Below are 25,847 nucleotides of genomic sequence, written 5' to 3'. Positions count from 1 at the left end.
ACAGTCCAGACTCTTACTGAGACTTAGGCCTTTAGCCACACCCCAACCACTGGGGGGACATGGCTGCCCTGTGGCTCAGCCCGCAGCCCTCCCTAGCGGAGGGGTCCCGACAGCACACCCGATTCTCCGAGCATCACGCTAGCACGCTCCTCTCAGCCGCACCTGGAGAACGGAGCCTACCTGGATCTCCTCCCGGGAAAGCTGCATGGAATTCTGCACGAAGTCTGGCGGTTCGTCCCATCCTCCTTCCTGGGTCTGCAGATTGTGGTAGTAATAATACCCACCTTTCACCCAGTGCTTCACCCACTTGCTGCTGTTATCTCCTGGCAGAAACAAGGGCAGATGAGAGAAGCCCAGAGCGCAGCGCCCACTCACACGCCTGGCACGCCAGCTCAGAATGAACACCCTAGGTGAGGGCCCCAAGCACCTGCCCTTGGGTCGAGGACTCTAGAGTCACGGAGGCGTTGCAAGGGACAATACCCCGGAGTCCAGGTGCAGAGCTAACCCCGGCCTAACCGTCCCCTCCTAAGCCTACGCCCGAGTCCCTGCGTGTCAGCAACTTCCTGTGGAAGACATGCGCGCGCTCAGCATCTGCAGGGAAAACTCTCCCTGTAGAGAGCACCGGGCTCCAGACACCCTGGGACAAACAGGCAGATACTCCAATCCTTCCCACATTTTCAGGAAATTGACCTTTTTAACATACCTGCCCTCGAGGAGAAAAAATATTTTAAGAATACGGGTGCGATCCCCGTGGGGTCCTTAATGAGCCTCGGCGCTGTGCTACCCTGAGTCTCTCCCTGCAGCTTGGCCCTGCCCTCCGCTGCGCTCCTCATCGGTCACACGCGCACCCTCAGGGCTGCGCTGTTTCCCTGGAAGTCACCTGCCGCCAGTCTTTTCTTCTTGGCTTCTGCAAGGTCACTCTGGTAGGTCTCGCCACACTCGGGGATGACGCCGTACAGGCCCACATCAGGGGAGCGCAGCGCACTGAGGGTTCTGCCGACGTCGCCACTGTCCACCGCCTCGTTAATGGCGAAGATTCCTAAGGCGACTGTCCCGGAACAGATGGGGTCCTTTAGAAAGAGCCCACCTTCACCTGGACCCCCCGCACTCAGCCCCACCTCCTGGGAAACCGTGTGCCCCAGATCTCTCCACCTTGGGCAAGCAACAGGTACGTACACTTCTGTGCCTCCTGGGTGTCTTTGTTAGACTGCCAGACCCCGCCTTGGATTTCATCCAGCCACAGCACAGCCGACTCATCCTGGGTTTCCTGCACACCGTTCAAAGCAAACAACGTCAGGGTCCTGAAAGCAGGGCCCACGAGAGGAAGGCAGCGGGGACTCAATCGGACAGACATGAATAGTATGACCACGGTCACGTAAGGAGGCGACTACACAGTACTTTGTAGAGAGCCTCTTTTGCCAATGATAGGCAGAGTAAACACTGTTTCAGCGCTTTCAAGACTTTGCGTTTAAAGCCAGCGATTTCTCTCGGGGGCAGAGATTTACAAATCTGTACAACACACCGGTGAAGGTAAGGCCCGCAGGTGAGCTTTCTGTTTGCCAGGGTATGTTTTATTAACTTCACCTCTATATCGGCTATAGATCCAGTCAGTGTTTCTGTTTCTTTTCCTTTCTCCATGCCTCTGGGACTCCTGTTGCACACATAGTGGCCCCACACATGTTTAAAGAAAAACGCCAACCCTCTGCATGGCCTTCCAAAACGCAGACGAGAAAGGAACACTTCCAGGTTCATTTAAGGAGGCCTGGATGATCCTGACGCCAAAGCCAGATACAAAGTGAGCTGCACCGTACGAGAAAACCACAGGTCAAATTGATACTGAGGTTTGCTGGCTAAATTTGGAACACAGAGAGTTATTTTTAAAACCATTCCCAAGATGGCTCAGAGGAACTCAGAAGCTAAGGGGAGGCCTCGGAAGAGACACCCCCACCTAATGTGCAGCCATTAGGCCGGGCCTGGATGTGTCCAGCTGATCTTCCTCTAAACCTCCCACCCAGCCACCTTTCACGAAGGCTGGAAAGTTACCCCACAGCAAGAGGAAAAGCTCCCACCTCTCGTCACGTCCTCTAAGCCTGCCCTCTGCGCCTGACGCGGGCAGCCGGCTGGGAGCACTGGCAGGTCAGGTCCTCGGCCTGCCTCCTCTTTTAGACACGGTGCCACCCGGTCCCGCTCCCAGAGCCCGCTCTGCCACCAGTCAGATGCCAGGCGCCTCTGGACTCATGTGGCAGCAAGAACAAAACACCGACCCACAGAGTCACCGCAACCCGGTCCCAGAATAGATTCTGAGCCAGCAGAAAAAGAGTTAACACTGTGTTCTCAAATGACTCTCAAGTGCTCTAATGATCAGCAAAAACTGGGGCGCTCAGGTCCAATAAGTTATCAAGAAGAGACTTCTATTTACAACTTCCTCCAGCCATCAGCGCCTCACTGATCTCGCTTTCCCAGCACAACACAGGCGCGGACTCAACCCTCACAAGCAAACATTCTGCATAACGTACCTCTTCAAGGAAACCGGGTACTCGCGGTATTGACGTGATTAGGACGCAGTCACGCCACCTCCTCACGGCAAGGCACTCCAAGGAGACCCGTGGCCCCTCCACCCTAAGCCAGACTCCCAGTGCCCACGCGGCTCCTGCCCGCCAAAGCTCAGCCACACGAAAGCCTGGTCTGTTTTCTACCTTTGGCTTCCCAGAAAGGATCCGACACCCCACACCCCCAAACTAAGAATTTCCTTGCGAGCGCTTCTGCTTGCTGCAAGAATCTCATGCAGACATCTAAGTCATAAAAAAAGAAACAAAAAAGGCTGTGGCTCCCCCTTACCTAGCTGGCATTAGTTGAGAAGCCTTGAAAGGAGGTCAATGACAATCAGGAACAGAGTTATGCCCTCATCGTGAAACTACCAGACAAGGCAACTCCCCACACATCGCAACACGACAGCAAGAGGAAGGAATTTTGTCCATTTCTTAACAAACCAGCTGGGAGGCAAGGACAGGACCCCAAGACATGCCACTCTGGCCTTGGGATTTCAGCCACGCCCCACTTCCCGATGGGCCGCGTTCTGAGGAACGCACTGCCCGTTGGCTCCGTCACTACACAGACACTTACAGCGTGACCTGCAGCGCACCTGGGTGCATGGGTGCCTTCTGGGGCCGCCCGGGGCCCGCGTCCCAGACGGCAGGGCAAACGTCTAGTTATAGGGCATCTGCTCACTGTCATGAGCCAGCCTCTCCCGTCCCATGAGTTCCTTCCTCTCCTTGAGGTCACAGGACTGAACCCATTCTTCAGCTCGCAACACAGACCCCCATTTTGCCTCACTGTCCCCGGAATCCACAGACATGTGGAATTAAATTTGGGGTTTTTCTCCTATGAATCTGTATGATATTGCTTATCTGACCATCCCCAGAAGAACCCAGGGGGGTAAGGGAAAAATCTCTCCTCTCTGACAGATGCAAAACAAACTTTTTAAAAGCAGTGTGATTGGTAGCCACAAGGTGGTGACAGCCCCCGCCCATCAGCTCACGAACGGCCACCCCACAAGGCACAGAGGGACGTGCCTTGGCGATAAAGAGAGGACGCGCTGGCACCCTCGACTTCCACACACCAGCTGAGTGGACGCAGCGGTCACGAAGGACACGTGCCGTATGACTGTCCTGCATGAAGAGTCAGAATACGTAAAGCCACAGGCAGAAAGCAGAGTGACGGCTACAAGGGTGGGGAGGCTGAGGGAGCTGAAATCACTGCTAACAGGGACTGGCTTGCTGTTGTGGATGAGGAAAATGTTCTCAGGTTGACTGTGGTGATGCTCGCATAATTCTGTGAGGAAACTAAGATTCATTGAATTGGACACTTTAAAATGGTTCACTATGTGGCATGTGCCTTAGCAAAAAAAGTTATCACGTTATCAACTAAATTTTAACGCATGTATTTATTCCCTATGGCCCACAAATTCTGCTACTAGAGGTACATGAAATGCATTTACCGAAAGACAGGTATGAGGACATTCACAGACGCACTATTTGCAACAGTCAAAAGTGAGGACCTCCTTGATAGACCAGGAGCTACCCACAGGGCCCAGCAGACCTCTCCTGCCTCACCCGCTGCTCCCCTCAGCAGTGGATTTCAGTCAGTCTGGCTGTTCTGCTCCCCGCTCTGTCTCTGGTGGGTCCTCTCACCCCCTGCACCTCTGGCCTGCACCCCAGCTCTTGTATGCATCAAGAAACAAATCTTTAAAAAAAAAAGTGAGAAATGACCGAAAATTCCCTGACAATAGACTCTCTAAGCCACAGCGGAGGAGCACAGACGGCAAGAACGAGCGCGCCGTGGCCCCATGGAGTCGTGGACGGACTTCCCTGGCACCGGGCTGGGTGAAAGACGCCAAATGCAAAAGATATCACTTCAATACACTGCAAGAGCATGTGAGAACCAACGTGGTGTAGAAATCAGGACAGTGGTCACCATCAGGTGGGGGCGCTGGCGGGACCAGGCGGCTTGCTCGTGTTTCCCATGACCCTGGGCCGGTTGCGCAGAGTGCCTGTGCCTGCAACTCCACATGGCCACCTGCCTCGTAACTCGGGCTCTCAAAACTGGCCCTTCTATGTCAAAGCAGGCATTAAGAATGTTTCTACAATGATAATAACAAAGGACAAAAAAAGCCCAAATGTGTAAAATAGCAGAAGCTCCTGGAAGGCACAGTCTGACTCTCACATCTCGTTCCTTCCTGGACTCTACACCGAAGGGTGAGCAGGAAGGAGCCATTGAAAAAAGTCAAGAGGTGCCTTTCTGGTGGCGCTGCTCCCCTCAGCAGTGTACTTCGGTCCATCCGCCTGTTCTGCTCCCCACTCTGTCTCTGGTGAATCCTCTCACCCCCCACACCTCTGGCCTATATCCCAGCTCTTGTATGCATAAATAAATCATTCTTTAAAAAAAAAAAGAAAGAAAGAAAAAAGTGACACTGCCACCTTGGGTCCTGGGAGGAGGAAACTGCATGGACAGAAGGATTTTGCTGCCACTCACCTGGGCCTTCTCCCTCTTTGCCCGGATCAGAGTGTCCTGGTAATGCTGGGCCACGGGCGCCAGGACACCCTCGAGCTTGGCTGCAGGGATCTGCAGGGCCTGCAGAGTTCTCTGGGCATCCCCTTCGTCCAGGGCCTCATTAATCAAGCCAATGGCCAGAATCCCTATAGTATGAGGGGACAAAGGAGGAATTTTTTTTAAATAAGAAATTACATAACCAGACATTAAACATGCTCAGTGACCACAAATTCCCCCACGAGTCAAACGTTAAATGATAATTAATGATAATTAAATGATAAGTTAAAAGTTAAATGGTAATTTGCCATCCATGATATTAATTTTTTTTTAATTTAGTGTATATTTCCTTTAAAGCAAACTTCGTTTATATCCACGGCCCTACTGAAACCACAGTCCTATTTTATTTTAAATTGTTCTAATATCCAACCGTAGCTTTTTGAGAGTCTGTGTGTGTGTGTGGAAATGTGTGTCCACGCATTTTTTTTTTCTCGATTTCTCACCCCCAAATGTCTGGGGTAGTATCTAGAACTAGCTCATGGGACCAGGCCACTTAATAGTGGCATATAACTTGAACATGATAAGGACTCTGATGAAACTGACTGGTATACTTACTTCATAGTATTCAGGTTCATTCCAATGTATAATCAAAATCACTCCTGGGGCCTCCCTGGTGGCGCAAGGGGTTAAGTCTCAGCACTATTAAGCTACTGACAGAGCCACTAAAGCACAAGTTTGATGTCCAGCCAGGGGGTACCCACATGGCGCAGCAAACCTCTCCTATCCCCCCGCTGCTCCCCTCAGTAGTGTATTTCAGTAGATCCAACTATTCTGCTCCCCATTCTGTCTCTGTTGAATCCTCTCACCGCCCCCCCCACACACACCTCTGGCCTGCACCCCAGATCTTGTATGCATAAATAAATAAATCTTTAAAAAAAGAGAAAACACTCCTGATTTGAAAGGATTTTTTTCCCAAAGATTCATTTATGCACACAAGAACAGGGGCACAGGCCCAGGGGCAGGGAGGTGAGAGGTTCACCAGAGACAAAGCGGGGAGCAGAACAGGCAGAAGTCCTGAAATCCACTGCTGAGGGGAGCAGCGGAGAGACAGGAGAGGTCTGCTGCGCCCTCTCGGTAGCTCCCTGGCTGGGTCTCGAACTTAGGCTGCAGTGGCTGCGGACAGCTTCACAGTGCTGTGACTTAACCCCTTGCACCACCAGGGAGGTCCCTGAAAGGATTTAAAGCCACCTAACTTAACACTTCACAGGAGAAAGCTGAGCATAGGGGTGGCTATTGCAGGGTCACAGCAAACAATGGTGAGTGCAGGATCTGCGTCCAGGGCTCCCCACTCCAAGGCAAGGCTCTTCCCACTAAGCTGACTAACTACTTCTCACAGAAAATACAAAACTAATTCCCAGGCATGGTGACCTGGGAACTCCAGGCTTGCGGCTGCTGGCTAAAAGGAGTCTGGTAGAGGATATGGCTCTCACCTGTGTGAGGCAACCTGACTCCCGGCAGCCAGTGCCAGGACCACTCGTTTCAGATCACGTTCCATTCACCTCCTGGAAAATGTCTTCTAAATACATCCCGACTATAGAAGGGGCCTGGTGTTTTAAAAACTCTTTGTGTGTGTGTGCACGCGCATGTACACGTGAATTTTTTTTTGATTTCTCACCCCAAAATCACCCTCAGGTAGTACCGAGAGCCAGCTCATGGGACTGCCCCTTGGTGGTGGAAAGTCGATTACTCACTCTCATGTTCCTCCTGCACCACCAGGTTCACATGGTCCACACAGGCTTGGATGTCATTCCATGTAATAAATTCATTGTTTTCTGCATGTGCCTGAGCTTTCAGTTTCATCAGCTCATCAATATACCTGCCCCCGCCCCCAACAAAAGACAAGTGTTATTAAGGATCACAGGAATGAGAAGACATGGGAGCAAACTACCCAAGGAATCCAGACACCTAAGGGACTGCCTCTCGGTGTGCTCTGAAGCAGGCTTGGGGGCAAGGAATTACCACAAAGTGTGAAAAGGACACCACTATTCTCAACAGTCTGTCACATGGTCTAAACGCCAGGTAAACTCCACTCTGGGATCAGAGGCAGCAGCTTAGACAACTGCTCTAAAGACAGAAAGCAAGGCCAGACGGTAGCTAGCAAGCACAGAAAGAATGACCGGGCAACAAGGTGTCACTTGGCAACTGCTCCTGAAAGTGTCTACTTAATAAGGGTTATCAACAGGAAGAACGTATTATGTGAATAGTTAATCATCTTAGTGGTGCGAAAGAGAAAAGCATATGTATACAACGGAAGGGTAAATTGGTCTCCTAACCGACGGATCAATCTTATTATCTCTAATAAGGCAAGCAAACTTTATATGCCTCTGGATATGAGAAAGCTGAACTGAATCTTGATGAGCCTGTAGAACTAACTGCCAATTTACAGGAAGCGACCAGAACCAGGAGGAGGAATCTCTACTAGGATAACTGGCCTCATGTCTACAGGGTCACGAAGAAAGGAGCAGCTCTGTATAGAAGGACACCTAAGGGACACAGCAGTCAGATGTGACACAGGACAGTCTGGAACGATTGAGGAAGTATGAGAAAGACGAGATTTAGAGGCTATTCAAAAACAGTACTGATTTTGTCAGGGCAGAGAGTCGTTTTAGTTATGTAACAAACACCTCTGTTTCAGATAGCCACGCTGATACATTTAGGAGTGGAAGTCACCGAATCTATAATTTACTGTGAGACCCTCAGGTAATAAAGGAATAAATGAATGAAGACAGAAAAAGCAGCTCTGAGTTCCCGGTGCCAACAAAGAAAAATGTCCAACACGCACGGGTCAGGCACCAGCTGTCCCTTGGTGGAACTGCCTCTGGGCACCCACCTCTGACAGTTTTCTTCCTCAATGCTGGTCAGACCTGTCACGGAATTGCTCAGCTGCTTCCACACCGTGCTCACGTCTCCAGACTCCAGTGCCCTGTTGATTAGGGCCACCGACGACAGCATCTCCACAGCAACAGAGAGCTCGGGGTGGGTGAGGCTGTGCTGTATAGGAGGGGACAGGAAAGGGTGAGGAGAGACTGCTCCAGTACCAAGGGGGGTGGGGGGGGGAGTGAGACGTTTCATTAAACCATACTTGATTTCCAAGTTTCTTGTAAAAAATATAAATTCTAGTGACGTGCACCCAGAAGTGGGTATAAATTAGTTCACAAGTGGGAGCGGTTCCTGAGCTCACCTCAGGGCTCTGGAGCTGCAGGGTGGCCAGCTCCTTCTGGTAAAGACCAGCAGCGAATGGGTACACCTGGGGCAGCTGGGCCTCGGGATTCATCAGCTCCATGACCGTCTTCTCAGCGATGCCCTCCTGGATCGCAGCGTTGATCGCGGCCACAGCAGCCAGCCCTGGGAAGGAACAGGCGGTCAGACAGAAGGCCCAGGAGCCTACCAGGAAGGAGGCAAATTTTCACAGAAGACAGCGGCCTTCTGTGGACTAACGGTGGGCTAGCCACAACGTTGGAGGCAGGACTCACGTCCTGACAAGGCAGCTGCCTTGGCACAAGAGTGAATGGGATGGCATGTGAACTTGTCTCTACAAAGGGTGTTTAAAAAAAAAAAAAACCTCCTGTTCTCATGCCTCCAATCCAGCCTGAGGCTACCACTGCTCTCGATCCAAACATCTCTTCCTTGCCTGCACCTGGCGATCAAAGCACCAGCTTCTTAAGTCGTTCTCCAAAGCTTTCCAAGCCTTTATCTCACACAACGCAGGCCAATGTGCTACAGAAATGGCTCCCTAACCAGTGTCCTTCAAAGACACCTTCACTTTAGCACACGCTCACTTCCCCTCCGGTGCCCAGTGTTAGAAAGAAACTTCCTTCTCTCTGCTTTTTCACCATCTAGAGCTTGCCAACCAACACCTGGCCTTCCCCGGGTGGTTCCCCAACCAAGCCCCCAGGACTCACTAGCCGGGTCCAGCCCATGCCGCGCGTCGCCACCTTGCTAAGTGAGGGAACTTTAGCCACCAGAGCACCTGCAGGTGATCATGGCCAGAGGCCCAGGTTGGGGCCAGTAGTGAAAGGTCCTGACCTCAGACCCCCAACGACACAAGGTCACCAAGTGAGATGCCACCCTGTTGAGGACCCTTACTTCTCTGATACTGCTGAGCAGCGCCATTGGCGGCCTCCACACCAGACTGCAGCTCCTCCTTCTGCAGGGGGTCTGTCTGGCCGCCCTGTGAAGACAAAGAATACCACATAGAGACGGCATGTGGCGCTGCCTCAGCCTGAGCGTTCCTGTCCCACAGCAGCCCCTGGGGAGAGCACGCGGGTACGGGGACAGGGCACGGGACAGCTCCGGGCTGCATGCAGACACAGGGCAGCCCACCCCATGGCCCTTGCTAAATCCAGGGCAGCATGACCCAGTTAAAAAATATTTAGTGAAAAGCATAAAAATATTTTGAGATAAGACATTTATAGAACTAGCAGCACTCATGCTATTTAATCTGGCCAACATATGACAGGAATTTGCAAAATGTATATGTGCCCTTATTTAGACAAAAAAGCAAGCCCCTGTGTGTGCTGTAAAAAACAGCCCACAAAGCCTGAGCCGCATGGTGTACTCTCGTTCACATCAAGTCCTTTCCCAGGGTCGGCCAGGACCAGCGACTGAGTTGAAATTTCTGAAGCAAGAATATAAAATATCCAAGTTCTCCCCACTCGTTTACAGTCTGGGATGAAAAGGGGGTGCTGCAAGTGAAGGGGTGCATGGACGCTGTTTGTTTATTTTAAAAGCGGACTGATAACTCTAAAAGCAGAAGAGAGTTGGACACAATGTGTACTTGACCTGAACCTATTTTAAAAAAACAGTTAGCAGCACTCCCTCTGCCCACCGGTGACTATGCAGCTGCTGCTTCTCACCCACTCTCTCCCTCTGCAGGGCAGCAGCCTCCTGCCTGCCCATGACCTGTCAAGGCCATCCACCTGCAGCCATGCAGGCCTCTCTCAGCAAACCTGTCCCTTTGGGGCAGTTCTTCCTGCCCGTTTGTGTCTATGCAAGACACAACTGTTTAATCCCTTCCCTAATAAACCTGCCCTTTAAACATAAATTAATTAAAATAAAAAATCAATTAATATGAAGGAGAAAAAGTTATACTAGGAAAAAAAAAAGTTACACTTGAAATGAAGGCACAGGATTCAAACGGCTGCCAGAGGCCTGTGGGCCTCCCCTGCACCTCACCTGTCTCTTCTGCTGCCGGTCACTCAGGAGCTGCTTGAGGTACCAGTCCCCATTCTGCTGCTGCAGTCCCCGCAGGGCCAGCGCTGGCAACTGCAGGGCCTTGACGAGGGCCAGCACAGATCCTTGCTCCAGAGCCAGGTCCACGTTTGACAGTGCAGAAAAGGCTGGGGCGGGAGAAGGCAGAAGCGGAAGGAAGAACCATTAACATGCAGCCTAGACCCTGAGCCCTCCTCCACGCCGGCCCCCTTCCCAGTGGGAGGGGAAGACACACAAGCACCTTTCTCCCGGCGGGCACGGGAGCCTGAGACGCTGGCACTGCAAGAGCCAAGGTCCCCGAGGCCGGGGGACTGCCAGGCCGCTCACCAGATTTAGCTGACTCCCAGCCACACCAGGTCTATGTACAAGTTTCCAGACAGAAAGAGCCAGGCAGCTATCCAGGCAGCTATCCAGGCAGCCTCAGTCCAGACACAAATCCTAAGTGCCCACCGAGAGGCCCAGTGGTCCAGATGAAACTGCTAAGCGGAAGGCTCTCTTCCCCACAGCAGCTGACCGCATGCTCGGACTATCTGTCTCCAAAACTGCAAGGCCGCTCTCGCCCAAGAGAGCGGCCGACACAGCCAGCCCCTCCTGCTACAGCCCTGCTGATGAGGGGGTCTGCACCCACATCCTACACAGGGTCACTCTGAGCCCCTCATCACCCTAGCATCTCCTGGCGTACCCCCCATGGAGCAGTCAGGCCCCGAGCCCCAGGGGGCATCTGGCGGACAGGGAAGGGTGGTCTGAGGCCAGGCTCGCCTCCATTTCGGTCATGCTCATCTCCAAGGGCAGAGCGGGTGTTCTCTCTGAGACCGTGACAGAGCTGCCTTCCTCACGGGGCCGCCGCTAAAGTAAGATGCGACCACCCACATGACAGCTCTCAAGCCACACAGGCGCACGGTTCAAACGCAGAATAAGGTGTTTTCTGACTTCAGAAATAAGAGCCACTGGCGAACCATAATCACCACGTTACTTTCAGATGAAAACCAGAGCTCGCTGTCCCATGACCCAACCAGGAATGACCAGCTCATTTTATCACCAAAGCAGCAAAACAAACCAATACTACCAAAGATCACAATATTTGGGGCATAGCAGTACCTGTCCATTTTACATGTTTTCATTAGTAAAATAACAAAAGAAAATAAAAGGTGTTGGAATGAAACAATCTAAGGAAAAATTAGTCTCAAATATACTAGACAATGGGGTGGAGCAGCGGGGAGGAGGAGCACTACTCAGTAAAAGCAGGAGGTGACAGGAGGGAGGCTCTGCGGCCTCACCAGGTGCCTGGGAGACCGTCACTTCTCCCCAGTGACTCGCCTGCAGTTCAGCCCAACAAGCCCCGAGACAGGGCTCCCCGGCCACCCTGAGAGCCGCCACTCAGCCACGAGCCAGATGGACAAGCAGCCGCGCGGTCACGGGCCGTCGCGGGGTGCGCCCACGGGGTGCGCCCACCGGACAGGACCAGCACAGGTGCCACCAGCTCTCCTGGCGGCAACGCAGAATCTCAGACTACCTGGTAGTCAGCTATGCTTTCACCAGGAGCACACTCACTACTTAACAGACTTATAAATATTTAAATGAACATTACTAATGTTTATACTATGAAGAAGACAAAGTTTAGAACATTACTTCAACACTCTCTCCCACGAGGCTCGAACGAACTCGCTCTAATCTTCCTTATTCTACTTAACAAAAATGAATATTTTTCTCATGTTTCAACTACTCGGCCTGCACGTTTCCTCCAGAGCAATGCTAACGGCTTCGCTCACAGGGCTCAGCCCTGGGAGAAACTCCCGGCATCTGGAGTTCCCCCACTGCCCTTGCAGGCGACCTTCCTCACCTTCCCACCCAGCCTGAACCTCCCAGGGAGGCGCGCAGACATGGGAGCCTCCCCAGTGCCTCCAAGATGTCCCTGCTCCCTTCTCTACTCCGTGACGGCATCTCACACACCTTTGGTACCTGTTCTAGCCAAGCTGCCCTGAAATTATCCATTTTCATGTTCAGCTTCCACTGTACTGAAAGCCGTGTGAGGCAATTCTTCCTGTTGTGCTCCTTGGCCACATGAGAACAACGGGAAGGGAGCACTTCAAAAGCATTTATAACTGACTTTCAAACACCTAGCCGAGTAAAGCTCTAACAGTTGTGAAGTCACAAACACCACAACAGGAAAACACCCCTCAGCAAACCCATGAGGAATCACCAGTCATGAGTGCCGTGGAGACAGGCAGGCGGCCTGCGTGGCAGCGCCGCAGCTGGCTGTGTTCTGGCAGGTAAAGGAACCGACGCAGGATCTGCACCAGCAGACGAAACAGAAATGATACTTCAAAGAAATTTCTCAAGGGCCTCCCCTGGTGGCACAGTGGTTGAGCGCTGGGCTGCAAAGCTGCCCGCAGCCTCTGCAGCGCCGGTTCAATCCCCGGCTGCCGGCGAGGGTCCCACTTGGCGCGCAGATCTCTCCTGCCGCCCGCTGCTCCCCTCAGCAGTGTACTTCGGTCCTTCTGCCTGTTCTGCTCCCCGCTCTGGCTCTGGTGAATTCTCTCACCCTCCCGCGCTTCTGACTGTACCCAGTGCTTGGATAGATAGATAGATAGATAGATAGATAGATAGATAGATAGATAGACAGATATCTCCTAAGCACGTGCCACAAGGTGAAAAGGTGGAGCTGCAGGAGGAGTGGTCTGGAAGCTAAAGCAGTGAGCAGAGGCCTGAGGGTCTGAGCCGTGACAGGGACTCAGGACACAACAGGCCGGGGCAAGCGACGGTGCCGAGCTGGACCCACAGTGCCTGACACGGACATGCTGGTGCCGCACAGGCCACTGACACTCACGCCGGCCAGGCGTACTCACTGTTGACTTTGTTTACGTTGCCTTGGATCTCAGCCTGCGTGAGCAGCTCCTCGTAGACATCCCTCTCCCGCTCAGAGTTTTCTGTCTAATGGGAAAGGTGAGGAGATGTCAGCTTAGGTCTCTAAAAAGATCACAGCAACACCGGGGTGCTTTCCCCACAACAGCAACAAGGGCAGGAAGCCCATACTCTGACTAATCATGAACAAAGCAGAGGCCACACAGCTATAACCAAAACCAGAAAAAGCAGGTTCGCTCGTTAATGTCGAGCTGAGGGATCCCTCAGCACTGGACGGGCAGGAGGCCCTGTGGCAACAGGTGACTCCAAGCAGAACAGGCACCCCAGGGACTGTGCAGGCGGCATGGGTAAGGCAGGTGGCTGCTACCTGCTGACAGGCGCTGGGCACCTGTCTTGGGGGCAGGGCCCCGGCTCCGGGGTAAGCGATGTGAAGGTTGCTCTGAAGTAGGGTCGTTGGGTTTTGCCCTCTGGGCACACGCCCAAGGACTGAGACATTTCACCAAAAGGGGAATGAATTCACGCAAAGGAGAGCCGCAGGGTGGTCACTTCCAAGTCTACCTCACGCCGCTCCCGCGTGCCCACACAGCAGCGCCGACGCTGCACCCCAGAGGAGCTGGGAGAGGCGGAGGTGCGTTGATGACCCATCTTTCAAAATGGTCTTTTTTAATGATCACACTCCAATTTTATGTACAAATTTTATTTGTACAAAATCCAAGAAGAAAGTAGAAAATGGAATCTAACAGCAGCAGACAACCCACCGTGAGGCCCACCGCGCTGACGGGGAATGCCGGGCAAGGCAAGCGACGGTGACAGAAAACAGACTGGAGGTGCCTGCGGGCGGGGCAGGGGGTGGGGAGTGGGAGAGCCTGACTACACGGGGGAACCTGGGAATTTCTGGGGTGCTGTTTACATTATCAAAGTATGTACTTAAAATGTGTGGCTGTAAACTACACAGAAATAAAACTGATTTTACAGCCAGTCCTATCAAACTATGAAAGAATATTAACAAGAAAAAAGAGAACTTTCGCTTTTACCCTGTTCTTTGCGTTGGTCATCTTGTCCTGCTTGGCCTGGTACAGCACATCCTGGTAAGTGGACGCCAAGAGCTCCTCCAGGTTCACAAGCATGGCGTTGGGGTTTTTCAGAGCCGCAAATGTGTCGGCTGGGATTCTACGGTCCACAGCTTCATTGATGGCAATGACGGCAGCGTGCACTGCACACACCAGAATCAGAGCACAGAACACGGAGGTGAAGGACGCACACTGCCCTCGGGCAAGCTCACAACCCCCTATGCAGGGAGGGGTTTCTTTTCACAGACAGAAAAATAATGCTGAGTGGGAGGAATGACCCCCAGGCCACGTCTCCGTCTCCCCCTCCTCCTCGGGCAGAAAACCACAGCTGTGCCGGGTTCCAGTTTGGGACGCTGGACTCGGCACCCCCAGGGAAACACACAAGAGCTTCCCAAGGAGCACCTGTTCAGCCGTAATCTCTGTGTAATGCCACAAAGAAATAGGGAACTCAAAGAGGCAGTGGCATGTAGGACTCACTTTCTAAGTGAAATAACCACTTATTTCAAATAACAATAGCATCGAAGACTATATAGCAATGTTTAAACCTGCATTTACTGACCTAAACTTGCTAGCAAAATTCTGAGTATCTAAGAGATGATCGTTATAGTATTAGTTAATGAAAATGGTAACAACGATCCCATTAGAACCCATAACATTTCCCTCTTCTTACACGCAGCTTCATCCACTGAGAGTTCATTGGCCAGGATGCCCCCAATCTTGCTGAAGGCAGGCATCTGGATCCCATACTTCTCCAGCTCGATCTTCATGTTGTTGATTTCTTCCTCTACAGGAAGGAATTAAGACACAGTCAAGCAACATAAGCTCAGGGAAGGAAACGGCTTCCTCGGTTGCAAAATGGGGTAAAATAGCACCTACCCCTTAGGACTGTGCTAAGGACTGAATGAAATAACATATGGAAATCCCTTACCCCAGTACCTGTGTCATAGTATTACTATCACTATTATCAGGAGCGTCAAAAATAACTATAACACGAGAAAGCCCGACAGGAAGCAGTTTCCAGAACTGCTACGGCATTTCCTACAGGAGCCCGAGGAGAGCAGCTCTACGGGGAGCTCGACGGGCCAGTCAGTCATCGCCGTCTTGCACTCCAAGTCACGGCTGCTATCAAAGAGTTCATTTCCAGGGCGGAAAGCCAAGTGGTAAGAAAACACATGTGCCTCTGGCCCTTGCCCCGAGTCTGGGGAGCAACTTCCGTGGAAGGAATAATCTCATAGATAAAAGTGCCATTAGCAATTTCTAAAACTCCCAAGCCTTTACAATCACCACCAGTTCCAAAGACGTGGCTCTATCTTATCCCTACCCAACACTGCACTGGGCTTTCTCCCCAAGCCTCCACCTCCGCAAGCCCCTGGCACAAACACCCACACGAATGAGGAAAATTAGGAAGAACAGACTGTGATCGGGGCAGCACCTCCCCCATCTTGCTTTACCACCACAACAGGCATGGGCTGGGCACGGCGGGCTTTCCCTGCACATGAGCATTTCAAAACAGATGAGGAAGTGATACATGTCAGGTTTTAAATAAAATGTCATAAATATTATACGTCAATATTACTCCCAACTGATGTCAGAAAGCAGGATCATTCAGCTCCTGGGTGGTCATACCTGTAGAGTAGAGAGGCTGAAACTCCCAAGTTCAGCGTTCTTGCTGCCACTCAGAAACAGGGTGCCCACTCCCTGCTCTGCTCCAGTGTCTCTGAAGCCCTGCGTCTTTAAGGTGGGCACTGCTGGCCCTCAGGCTATTTCCACATAAATCAAGCATCTGCTGCCACCTCTGTAACTTACCTGTGAAGTCAACCTTTCCATACAGGTCTTGAATCTGAGGCGCCAGGCCTAGTTTGAACAGGTACAAACTAGAAGACAAACACACAGAAGAGTCAGGTCTCCCGGGCTCCAAGCGTGGATGCAGAGGCTTAAAGTGGACCCAGCACCACTCAGAACAGGGTCCCACAGCCCTGGCCGGGGCCGTAGACACAAGCGCAAGCCCAGGCCCAGCACCAACACAGCGTGTTTAGAAATTAATGTAATTCCTAGAAATCTGTTTCCTTTGCCATGATCAGTAAGTTTTAAATAATAAGACATTTGAGAAAATGATTCAAATAGCAAAACCTAGGCGAATTTAGATTGCCAGCGGAAAAGTTTATTTCAGGTAATTTGAGGTTTAAATAAAGTAACTATTATAGGTCTTTACTTCTTTAATAAAAAAAGAAAACTCTAGACTGTAAGCTCCCTGAAGGCAGGGACAATAAGACGTTTGCTCACCAATGCCTGCCCACAGCCCAGCGTTATTAATAGGCATTAATCTCCACTTCACAAATGGGCGTATGGACACCTGTGTGTATGCCTAACTGGGACTAACTGAATTCTAAGGCCTGAGCAGGTCAGAATTCATAAACAAGAGAAACGAGGGGGGCCTCCCTGGTCGCACAAGGTGTTAAGTCACAGCACTGTGAAGCTGTGCACAGTCACTGCAGCACGAGTTCCATTCTCGGCCAGGAGGTGACCCACATGGTGCAGCAGACCTCTCCTATATCCCCGCTGCTTCCCTCAGCAGTGTATTTCAGTAGATCCACCTGTTCTGCTCCCCATTCTGTCTCTGGTGAATCCTCTCACCTGCCCCCCACACCTCTGGCCTACACCCCAGCTCTTGTACGCATAAATAAATAAACCTTTAAATAAAAAAAGAAAAAGAAATGAGGACACTTCACAGGAACACACATGAGCAAGACACTGACAGCCCAACTAAGAGAAGAAATTAAAAACATCTAAAAAAAAAAAAAACATACAAACTCAACAGATTGGGCTATAGTTTTTACAAATAATCCATAAACCTAAACCTCAGTATTCTCTAAATACAAATGTTTCATATATACTGCATTCACAGGAACTTAAAATGTACATAATAAGCCCAAATACATAACCCAAAAGTATTAAGTATTATGAAAACACATTAGAATTTATACATCCCAGTAGCTAACTATTTTCTCAGTTAAGTGGAAGTATACACACACACACACACACACACACACACGTATATATAATTATAAGCTTTACTTAGAGGAAAACACTCAGAATGGAACTATACAAAGCTCCTCTCTCAGAAGATTTTAAATCTATTTAGTGGTTCCCACAGCAAAACAGCGAAGAACTTTCTGTACATGTAACATGCTCCTGTATCTGTCCCCACATGATATGTTCCACCTGTACTCTGAATCAGTAACAACATTTTTCTCCAGGAACTTCTTCCTCTTTTATTCCTACTTTAATGTAGGAAAATGGCTGCCATACTTGAAGAAAAGTTCAAGAGGGTCGCGCCAGAGCCCCAACCAATGCGAGCTGGCCTTTAGTGTCCTTCAGCAGGGGAGGGGAGGCATCCACCGATACCTCCACAAGGTAGAGGAGAAGGTACAACGCCCACTCTTTACCTCATGTCAGTCATGGGGAGTGGTTTAAAGAGATGCTGGAGCTATAAATGGAATCACAATGGCCACTTAGCTCCTCTTATCCAGAATCAAAAGTACTTAACCTCAGGGCTGAAACTTGAACACCTGCTGGGAAACAACACTTTCCCATCTTGATTCCTGCTCGCCCTGCCAACCTTCATGAACCTTCGGCTGCCCCTACAGTCAGCTGGTGACGGGGCTCGGGTTTCCTTCTCCCGATGTAAGCTGTGCTTTACAGCAAGTGAGAGAAGGCAGTTGTGTCAGCCTATCTGGATTCCTATTATCTTTGCTTATTGTGGAATAACCTGGAAGAAATGACTAAGTGAACCTCAAAGATCACCAGCGAAGTCTCTTAAAGACAGCAACTATTAAGAAACAGAATCTGGTACAGGCCCATGGCCCCTTACCCAAGTTCTTTTGGTCAGATATGATTTAGGATTTCTCAGATTCTGGAACGGCCGTGCAATACAGACAGCACTATAAAACACCCCAGCAATACTTAGGGCAGTAGCCCTAATACAATACATTGCTTTTCTGCAGAGAAACATACACATAATCATATTAAGTAGATAAATATTCTAAATAGGTTCAATTAATTCTGAACAAAGTAAGTTTAAATTCAATTTTCAGGTTTGTTTTTGTTTCATTTTTAGGAGTTTTTTGAACCTAAGCTAAAGGACCGTGGGTTTACTTAGTCTCAAAGGGAATCCTAAGAAACAAAGTATCAGGAGAAGTGGGGGAGAGCTGGGGTCTCATCTGAGGGTGGACTATCACCGAGAGAGGATTTAGTAAGGCTAAAGTACAGTGAATATCTCTGGATTGGACAGTCGAGATGTTTAAAAAAACAAACACACACAGGGAAGGAAAAACTGCAGTGACGCGCCTGATCCAAAGGGTAGCGGGCACCTCGCCCGAGGGCAGCAAGGAGCACTGACCACCACCGTGCTCTCTGCGAAGGGGCTCGCGCCATCGTAAACACTTCCTGTACACTGTCAAGTGTCGCCACCCTGCAGGAGAAACCCCTAAAGGGTGGAGAGAAGCCATGGCCACCAGCAGAACACGGCGCCATGTGCAGTCTGAGCACAGGCTGCAGACGGCCGGGCCGCGGAGCGCAGCAGCAACGTCCCCTCACGTGAGGACACACATTAGAAGGTGATGGCCACGAGTCCTCTGTCTCTACGTGGGAGAACTTGGGGGCCTGTGACCCAGGCCACACTGCGGAGTAAAGGCTACGAAACTCGCAGAGAAGAATTCCGCCAGCTCAGCCTCGGCGCCAGGCAAATTCAGAATCCTTCCACAGGAGCGGCCTTCCCGAGGCCATTACCACACAGACTCACCAAACACTTGGCCAACCACGATACTCAGAATTCATCTGGTTTTGGCTCAGATCACATACATTTGAAATTGCCACATGTGGAAAATTCTCTGATAAACTCCCCATTCCTAAACATTTTTTCTTTTTGTAATTCTCGTGTTACTATCTGTGCAACATTACGCTCAGTACCTTCGAGGGGCAGAGAGAAACGTAAGGTATGACTGCCGTCCTGAGGTGCCTATCACGAGACAGCAGGTTAAGACTGAACAGATGAAAGAAACAATACATGACGGAAAAAGCAAAACCAAAACCCTCAGAAGTCTAAACAAAGGAATGAGCTGGAGTCCCTGGAGAAAATTCACCAAGAGGGAGGGAACTGAGCTAGAGCCTGGAGGGACAAGCAGAGCCAGACACCAGAGTCACCAGCGTCACCTTTCCCTCTCGAGGACAGAAAAAACACCCCTTAGGCCGGAAGGGGGAGACAGATTTGATGGGAGGTATGGTTTTCACATGAACACTTGCTAGACACCGGCCACACAGCAGCAGGCGCCCAGATAAAGGAAGAGCAACCCGTGAGGAGGGCACAACAAGACCGCGGCCCCAGCGTGAGCTCCTTGCACCCCCAGGCCACCGGGCAAGCGCGCCCGCTCTGAAGTGTTACCCTCCACGCCCACCCCTCCCAGCCCAGACAGCGCACCTCTTCCTTCCAAGAGGCTACTTTATTGATTCTAAAGGCTAGGGACCTGAAAGCGAGCCATCTTCCAAATTTACTATGAAATTGTGAATAAAAGTAGACATTTTTCAGTTTCTGTTTATCATAGTTAGTATAATAAGCACTTAATAAATGACTCGAGTAGGAAGGACCTAAGTAAAAAATCACCAACTATTTGAGAGGTGCTGGTATTATCTGAAGACACTGCCAGAATTTGCTTGTACTAAGGAGCATCAGGACAGCATATTTTGAGATTCAACTCACCAGTTTGAAACAAAAATGGTGAATGACAAAAGTTTTCAAATGCATGGTTTTGACTGCTTTAAGAGATTTTAAAGTGAAAAGACAGGGCCTGTATCCCAAGCGAAATGCATCTCTGGCAGAAACACGGGCTGATCACGAAAGAGTATTCTGTGCTTTAGGACAAAACTGTCGGCTGTTATGGAAATAAATAAACCTCTTCTCCCTAGTCCCTACGAAAAACACAGCTGTTTCTCACATTCTGTTAGCAGTATCCTGCTTGAGAACTCTGAAGAGAATGCAAAAACATTTTTCATGACCAAAAAACTACTCAATTCAGATGCTTCAAGCTTCTTGTTTACATGATACAACTGCCACATAATGAAATGAGTTCAGACGTACAACACAAGTCCACACACGACACACGACACAGACCACAATAAGCCTCGTCGGCCTCCATCACTGCATACAGTACACGCTTTTTTCTAGTGATGAAAACCTTTAAGGCCAACTCTCTCAGCAGCTTTCAAATATACACACAGCAGTGTCAAGTGCAGTCTCCATGCTGCACATGATGCCCCCAGGACTTAGATTTATAGCTGGAAGTGTTTACCTTTTAACCACTTTCAACTAGCTGGCCCCTCCCCCATCCTGGCAGGCACTCATCTGTTCTCTATATCTACATAACTGCTTATTTTACCAAGAACACAGGGTTACCTGAGCGCGTGGATACAGTAGATACATCTTGGCATGTTCTTTCTATCATAGATATCTGTAGTTTCTGGGTAAAAAATCTAAGGAGAAAGAAAAGAAGCAGAGTAAGGCACCAACCCCTAGGGTCCAAACCATCAGTTCCCCATCATCAACACAGAGCCCTTGGCCCGCCAGAGACACTGCTGGCCGGGGAGCAGGGCAGCGCACACCCGCCCCACTCTGCAGCCTGAGCACGTGGGTAATCGCCTGTTCTTGTGCTTGTTTTCTGACACCTGTGGCTCACTATAAAGAACTGTGCTTGCTAAGCGATGGAATATGTCAGAATAATCGTTTTTTGATGATTTTCAAAGTCTGTCTGCTCCCTTCCCAAGACTCAGAGGGCTCCCCTCAAAGGTGAGCCTTTGAGGATAGTACAGAACACATTTTAGAAATAAAAATAAAAATAAGCTTGGGTGGGCAGGACGGAATCAGATCATGGGGACCTTGAAATTCTGGACTTGACATGCTGACCGCAGGGAAGTCCTTGCTTTGGCGTCAAGGATGAAAACGGAGCCTCTGGAAGGTTTGCGAGAAGACAGGAAACAGGCTCTGCTGACTAGTGAGGGAATGGAAGCTGAGGGGGCCAGGTCAGAGAGACACCTCAAGAAAAGAGGCCACTCTGGGGAATGACCACACGTAGGAGCCCACGGTAACTCCAAGGTTTTGAGACTGGACGACGGGGAAGAGGAAGACGTGGCAGCACTTCCTACAGAGGAGGGGACGGTCACTGGGGGAAAGGCAGGCTTCTTCAGGTGTGGGAAACTCTGGGTGACAGAGAGCTACCCAAGGGAAAATGTCAACTGAAGACGCTGTGCTTATCTCACATCCAAGTCTTCCAAATAACTGAAACCCCGCAAAGGAGAGTGTTGCTAAGATAAGGACTGCACCCCAAGGCGTGCCCACCAAGAGGCGATGGGAAGGAGAATAGTCGAAGAAATCAAGGGTGTAGTGGAGGCAGATTAAAAACAATTTTTAAAAAATCAAAGTAATAAGCTCTATCATGGAGGAGATGGCCCACTGAACCAATTGTAATAAAAAGTCAAAAAGAACCAAAAAATAGGGCCACCCCGGTGGCACAGCAGGTTGAAAGCAGCGCTGTGAAGCTGTCCGCGGCCGCTGCGGCGTGGGTTCGATTCCCAGACAGCGAGGGAGATCCCCACATGGCGCGGCAGACCTCTCCTGTCTCGCCCGCTGCTCCCCTCGGCAATACTTTCAGTCCGTCTACCTGTTCTGCTCCCGGCTCTGTCTCTGGTGAATCCTCTCACCCTCCCACGCCTCTGGCCTGTACCCCAGCTATTGTATAAATAAAAAATAAATCTTTAAAAAAAAAAGAACGAAAAAATAAGCAGTCACGTAGCCTGTATGAACCACAAAAAGAGATCAGGAAGACATCCCCCAAAACACTGCCCGTGGGTCAGTCGTCACACACCAGGGGCAACAATCTGCTGAAGTTGAAAACCCTGAGTCTATGTTACACAGCAGTCGCTGGACCTAAATCACGGCAGGGGGAGATTTCAGGGCAATTGCCATGGTAACAACCCTGTTTGTCCCTGAAAGCCTTTGGGGAATTCTGTTTGTTGCAAGAGTGGTCCAGGACAATGCACTACTGTTAGTGAACAAAAGGGTAATGAAATTAAATGATTAAAAAAGCATTTTGTAGTAACACCACTACTGCAGTAGCAACTATTCACAAAGCTTAGTATCACTCAAGAGAGGTTAAATTGTCATTGCCACTGGACAGAATACTGGACATACTGAAGCACAACAGCAACACGAAGTTACAGGTGCACAGTCAGACCAAGTGGCTGTAAGCACTTGACATACTGCGTCTTCTGGCATTTGTGGGGCCTAATTCTTAAACATACCAGAACAAGGAAGAGAACGGCAGCACTCTGCTCTGAAAAAAAAACGGTAAGAGCTAGTCTTCTGCGGAGGACTGTGGCTTCAACTCAGCGCCCAGATCCCGCAGGGCTGGGAGCGCGGCACCACCCTCGGCCCCAGGCACCTCTCACCCTCGGTGCCGCTCCACATCCCATTTGAAAAGTCTTTGTCTGGTTACAAGGATGTAGACTCTACAGCAAAGTATCAAGAAAACAAAAACCACCCTTGATCCCGTGACACAGAAATGAGAACTGCGCATCTTTCCAGACGCTCCCTAAGAACCCTCACTTTATTTTCCACAAAAGTAGGGGTCTCATCTCAGCCACAACACCAGCTCTGAAATCCTAGGCCAGTTTGGTTTTGCTTTCGTTTTCTTGTCACTTAACACATCGGAGACAACTTCCTTTGTCAATACAGACGCTAGTGTATCCTTTTTAACGGGCAGGACTAGAGTTAGACGGGCTGGAACACAGCCGAGACCCCCGTGGAGGAACGTGCGGCTTGCTATCACCTTCTACCACAACAAAGCTGAAAAATCTTTTTAGATACATCTTTTTATGCTTGTCTGATTTGGGGGGATGGGATAAATTCCCAGTCAAAAGCCACAGGATGGGGGCATGCCTCTAAGGAGAGGATCCAGGGTGGCTTCTAGGTTCAAGGAAGGACTCGGCAACCAGAGATGATGATTTCACTAAGAGCTGCACTAAATAACCCCCTGAGCAAAGCACTCAGGGATTTATAACGCCCACATCAAAACCTCAGCTGCGTCAGACTGTACATAGTACAGATGGGTAGTCTGTGTATCAATTAAGCAGCAGTAAAGCTGATAACAAAACATACAGCCTCCCAAAACCAGACATAAGTAAAAGTGGGACCTCCCTGGTGGCGCAAGGGGTTAAGCACAGCGCCATGAAGCAATCCGCAGCGTCTGCAGCACGAGTTCGATCCCCGGCTGACCAGGGAGCAACCCACATAGCACAGCAGACCTCCCTGCTGCTCCCCTCAGCAGTGGATTTCAGTCAGTCTGCCTGTTCTGCTCCTCACTCTGTCTCTGGTGCATCTTCTCACCCCCTACACCTCTGGCCTGTACCCCAGCTCTTGTATGCATAAATAAATCTTTAAGAAGTAAAAGTGACGATGTGTCTACAATTTGAAGTAAAAAATGACTCTCCATTCTGCCTATATATTTGATTATTTTGAACCTGGAAGGTGATATTTCTATGATATTTCCTAAAGTCAAATTTTAATATGACAAAATAAAGATCTTGGAACTGTACACATTAAAAACATGAATTTCATGGTACGTGAATTTTAATGTAAATCTACAATTTATAGAAAATGACATCATAGGGAATTTCTCTAAAGTGTGGTACAGCAGAAATGAAGACTAAGAAAGAAAAAGAACAAAACTATTTCCTAAAGCAAATAGAAGAGGTTCTTTGGTATTAAAAATATGATCTTTGGGGCCTCCCTGGTGGCGCAAGGGGTTAAATACCATACTATGAAGCAGTCCACAGCCTTTGAGGCATGAGTTCGATCCTCGGCCAGCCAGGGAGCAGCCCACATGGCGCAGCAGACCTCTCCTGTCTCCCCGCTGCTCCCCTCAGCAGTGGATTTCAGGCAGTCTGCCTGTTCCGTTCCCCACTCTGTCTCTGGGGAATCAACTTACCACCACCACCCCCGGCCCCGCCGCCCCCTGCATCTCTGGCCTGTACCCCAGCTCTTGTATGCATAAATAAATAAATCTTAAAAAAAATATGATCTTTGATTTTTAATTCAGTTGAGGATAATTCTACAGGCAGAAGGAGAACTGCTGTCCCAGAAGCCCCAGAGCCACGCCGCGGCGACGCGGGTTACCTTGGGCAGTCCAATCTCGTCCATGGCGTTCAGCCACTGGATCACGTTATCAGTGTGTCGGAAGTGAAGGCCGGTTGCCTAGGACAAATGAAAAAGACCATGAGGTACTGCTGGCAAGACAGGGGCAAATGCTCCGTAAACATCTTTGCAAAAGTTTGCTCTCAAGACGGTGCGAGGTCCCCTTAGACATGAGGGCGCTCCACAGAGCTGTGCTCACATTCCGAGCTGCGCTGGCGCCTCCCGCTTAGGAACCCCGGAGCCTTCCCAGGGCCACACCATAGACCGTGGTCTTTGGGATTCACTCACTCTGCCTCAGCTCCTGCCTTGGCCATCCACTGGCCACACTCTTTGATATTCAATCTTTTAAAAATAGAGCTGACAGGAAAGGTCCCCCACAGAAGCTCTGTAGACAACAGGACTTGGTCCTTTTTAACAACCCAGTGTAATTAAGCAGTCTTCTTCCTCCTCCTCGGGCAACAAGACTCTAACCCTTTCATGTGTCTCAATTTTCTGAAATTGGATCACTTTCCTCATTTTACCTTGAACTCTAATATCACAGGGTGATCTTTTGTCTAAAGAAACTATTGTCTTGAATGTGCCAACAAATCTCAGTGCTTGGTTAAAATTACATTTAAAGTAGTCACTTCCCTAGTTCCTTCCTCTAGCTTCTAAGAAATAAAAAAATCCTCAGGACAATGAAAACGTCTAGATACACAGCATCCTAAGGATTCTACCAGAAATACAGACAGCTAGAGTTCCTCTACTGCTATAAGCTGACTATTTTCTCCACTCGCCAGGTATTTTGTGAGACTAAGCACACGGACTTCTCAGTGACGCTCACGCGGGGCCGCCCACGTACGCCAACCTTCTCTCTCAGGCCCGTAAGAACGCGAGCACCAAGCAGGGAAGGACTCACCTTGTATCTGGTCTGCTCCCGGTCATAGATCTTCTTCAGGGACACCACTTTGGGAGAGAAGAAGTTGCCCAGTTTGGCCAGGTAGACCCCATTCCTCAGCCCCTCCTCCAGCTCTGTGGTGGGGGGCAGGTCTTCCCCAAGGCACGCTTCCATCCACCTGCACCGAAGGAGACAGACGTGAGAAAGAGGGAAGAGCTGAACTCTCGGAGCATAAGCTCAACAGCCATCTTCCTCGGAGATGTTTAAGTTGACCGTTAAAGTTGAACATGAACGATACCCAAAATGCTAAGATTCAGTCTCACGCGAGGCCTTGTCCAGCGCAGGGAGCCCTGAGGATTTCAGAGGCGGGGACGTGAGGAGCTCCTGGCATAGATGTCTCCACCTTCTGTACCCCGCTTCCCCTGTGGCGGAACAGAGCCCACTGGCCCCCAGGCCCCGCTGGGCCCAGAAACCTCGGCAC

The 25,847-nt window shown here is 50.2% G+C and overlaps 1 protein-coding gene across 1 annotated transcript in view; it reads right to left on the bottom strand.

The window, feature by feature from the left end:
• IQGAP1 (IQ motif containing GTPase activating protein 1) overlaps positions 1-25,847 on the bottom strand; it is a gene marked incomplete at both ends in the record, with an annotated part of 75,584 nt that overhangs the window by 26,450 nt on the left and 23,287 nt on the right. Inside the window, 16 exons of the mRNA XM_084253522.1 lie at positions 181-323; positions 881-1,048; positions 1,177-1,267; positions 5,032-5,195; positions 6,798-6,922; positions 7,937-8,097; positions 8,288-8,451; positions 9,193-9,277; positions 10,282-10,445; positions 13,164-13,248; positions 14,214-14,392; positions 14,920-15,033; positions 16,056-16,123; positions 20,698-20,774; positions 24,472-24,549; positions 25,388-25,544. Of these exons, the coding sequence (XP_084109648.1) occupies positions 181-323; positions 881-1,048; positions 1,177-1,267; positions 5,032-5,195; positions 6,798-6,922; positions 7,937-8,097; positions 8,288-8,451; positions 9,193-9,277; positions 10,282-10,445; positions 13,164-13,248; positions 14,214-14,392; positions 14,920-15,033; positions 16,056-16,123; positions 20,698-20,774; positions 24,472-24,549; positions 25,388-25,544 (2,023 nt within the window). The remainder of the gene's footprint in view (positions 1-180; positions 324-880; positions 1,049-1,176; positions 1,268-5,031; positions 5,196-6,797; positions 6,923-7,936; positions 8,098-8,287; positions 8,452-9,192; positions 9,278-10,281; positions 10,446-13,163; positions 13,249-14,213; positions 14,393-14,919; positions 15,034-16,055; positions 16,124-20,697; positions 20,775-24,471; positions 24,550-25,387; positions 25,545-25,847) is intronic.

Source organism: Talpa europaea (genome assembly GCF_964194135.1).
Source record: "Talpa europaea genome assembly, chromosome: 14".
NCBI lineage: Eukaryota > Metazoa > Chordata > Mammalia > Eulipotyphla > Talpidae > Talpa > Talpa europaea.
This window is presented reverse-complemented; position numbering and strand designations above follow the sequence as displayed.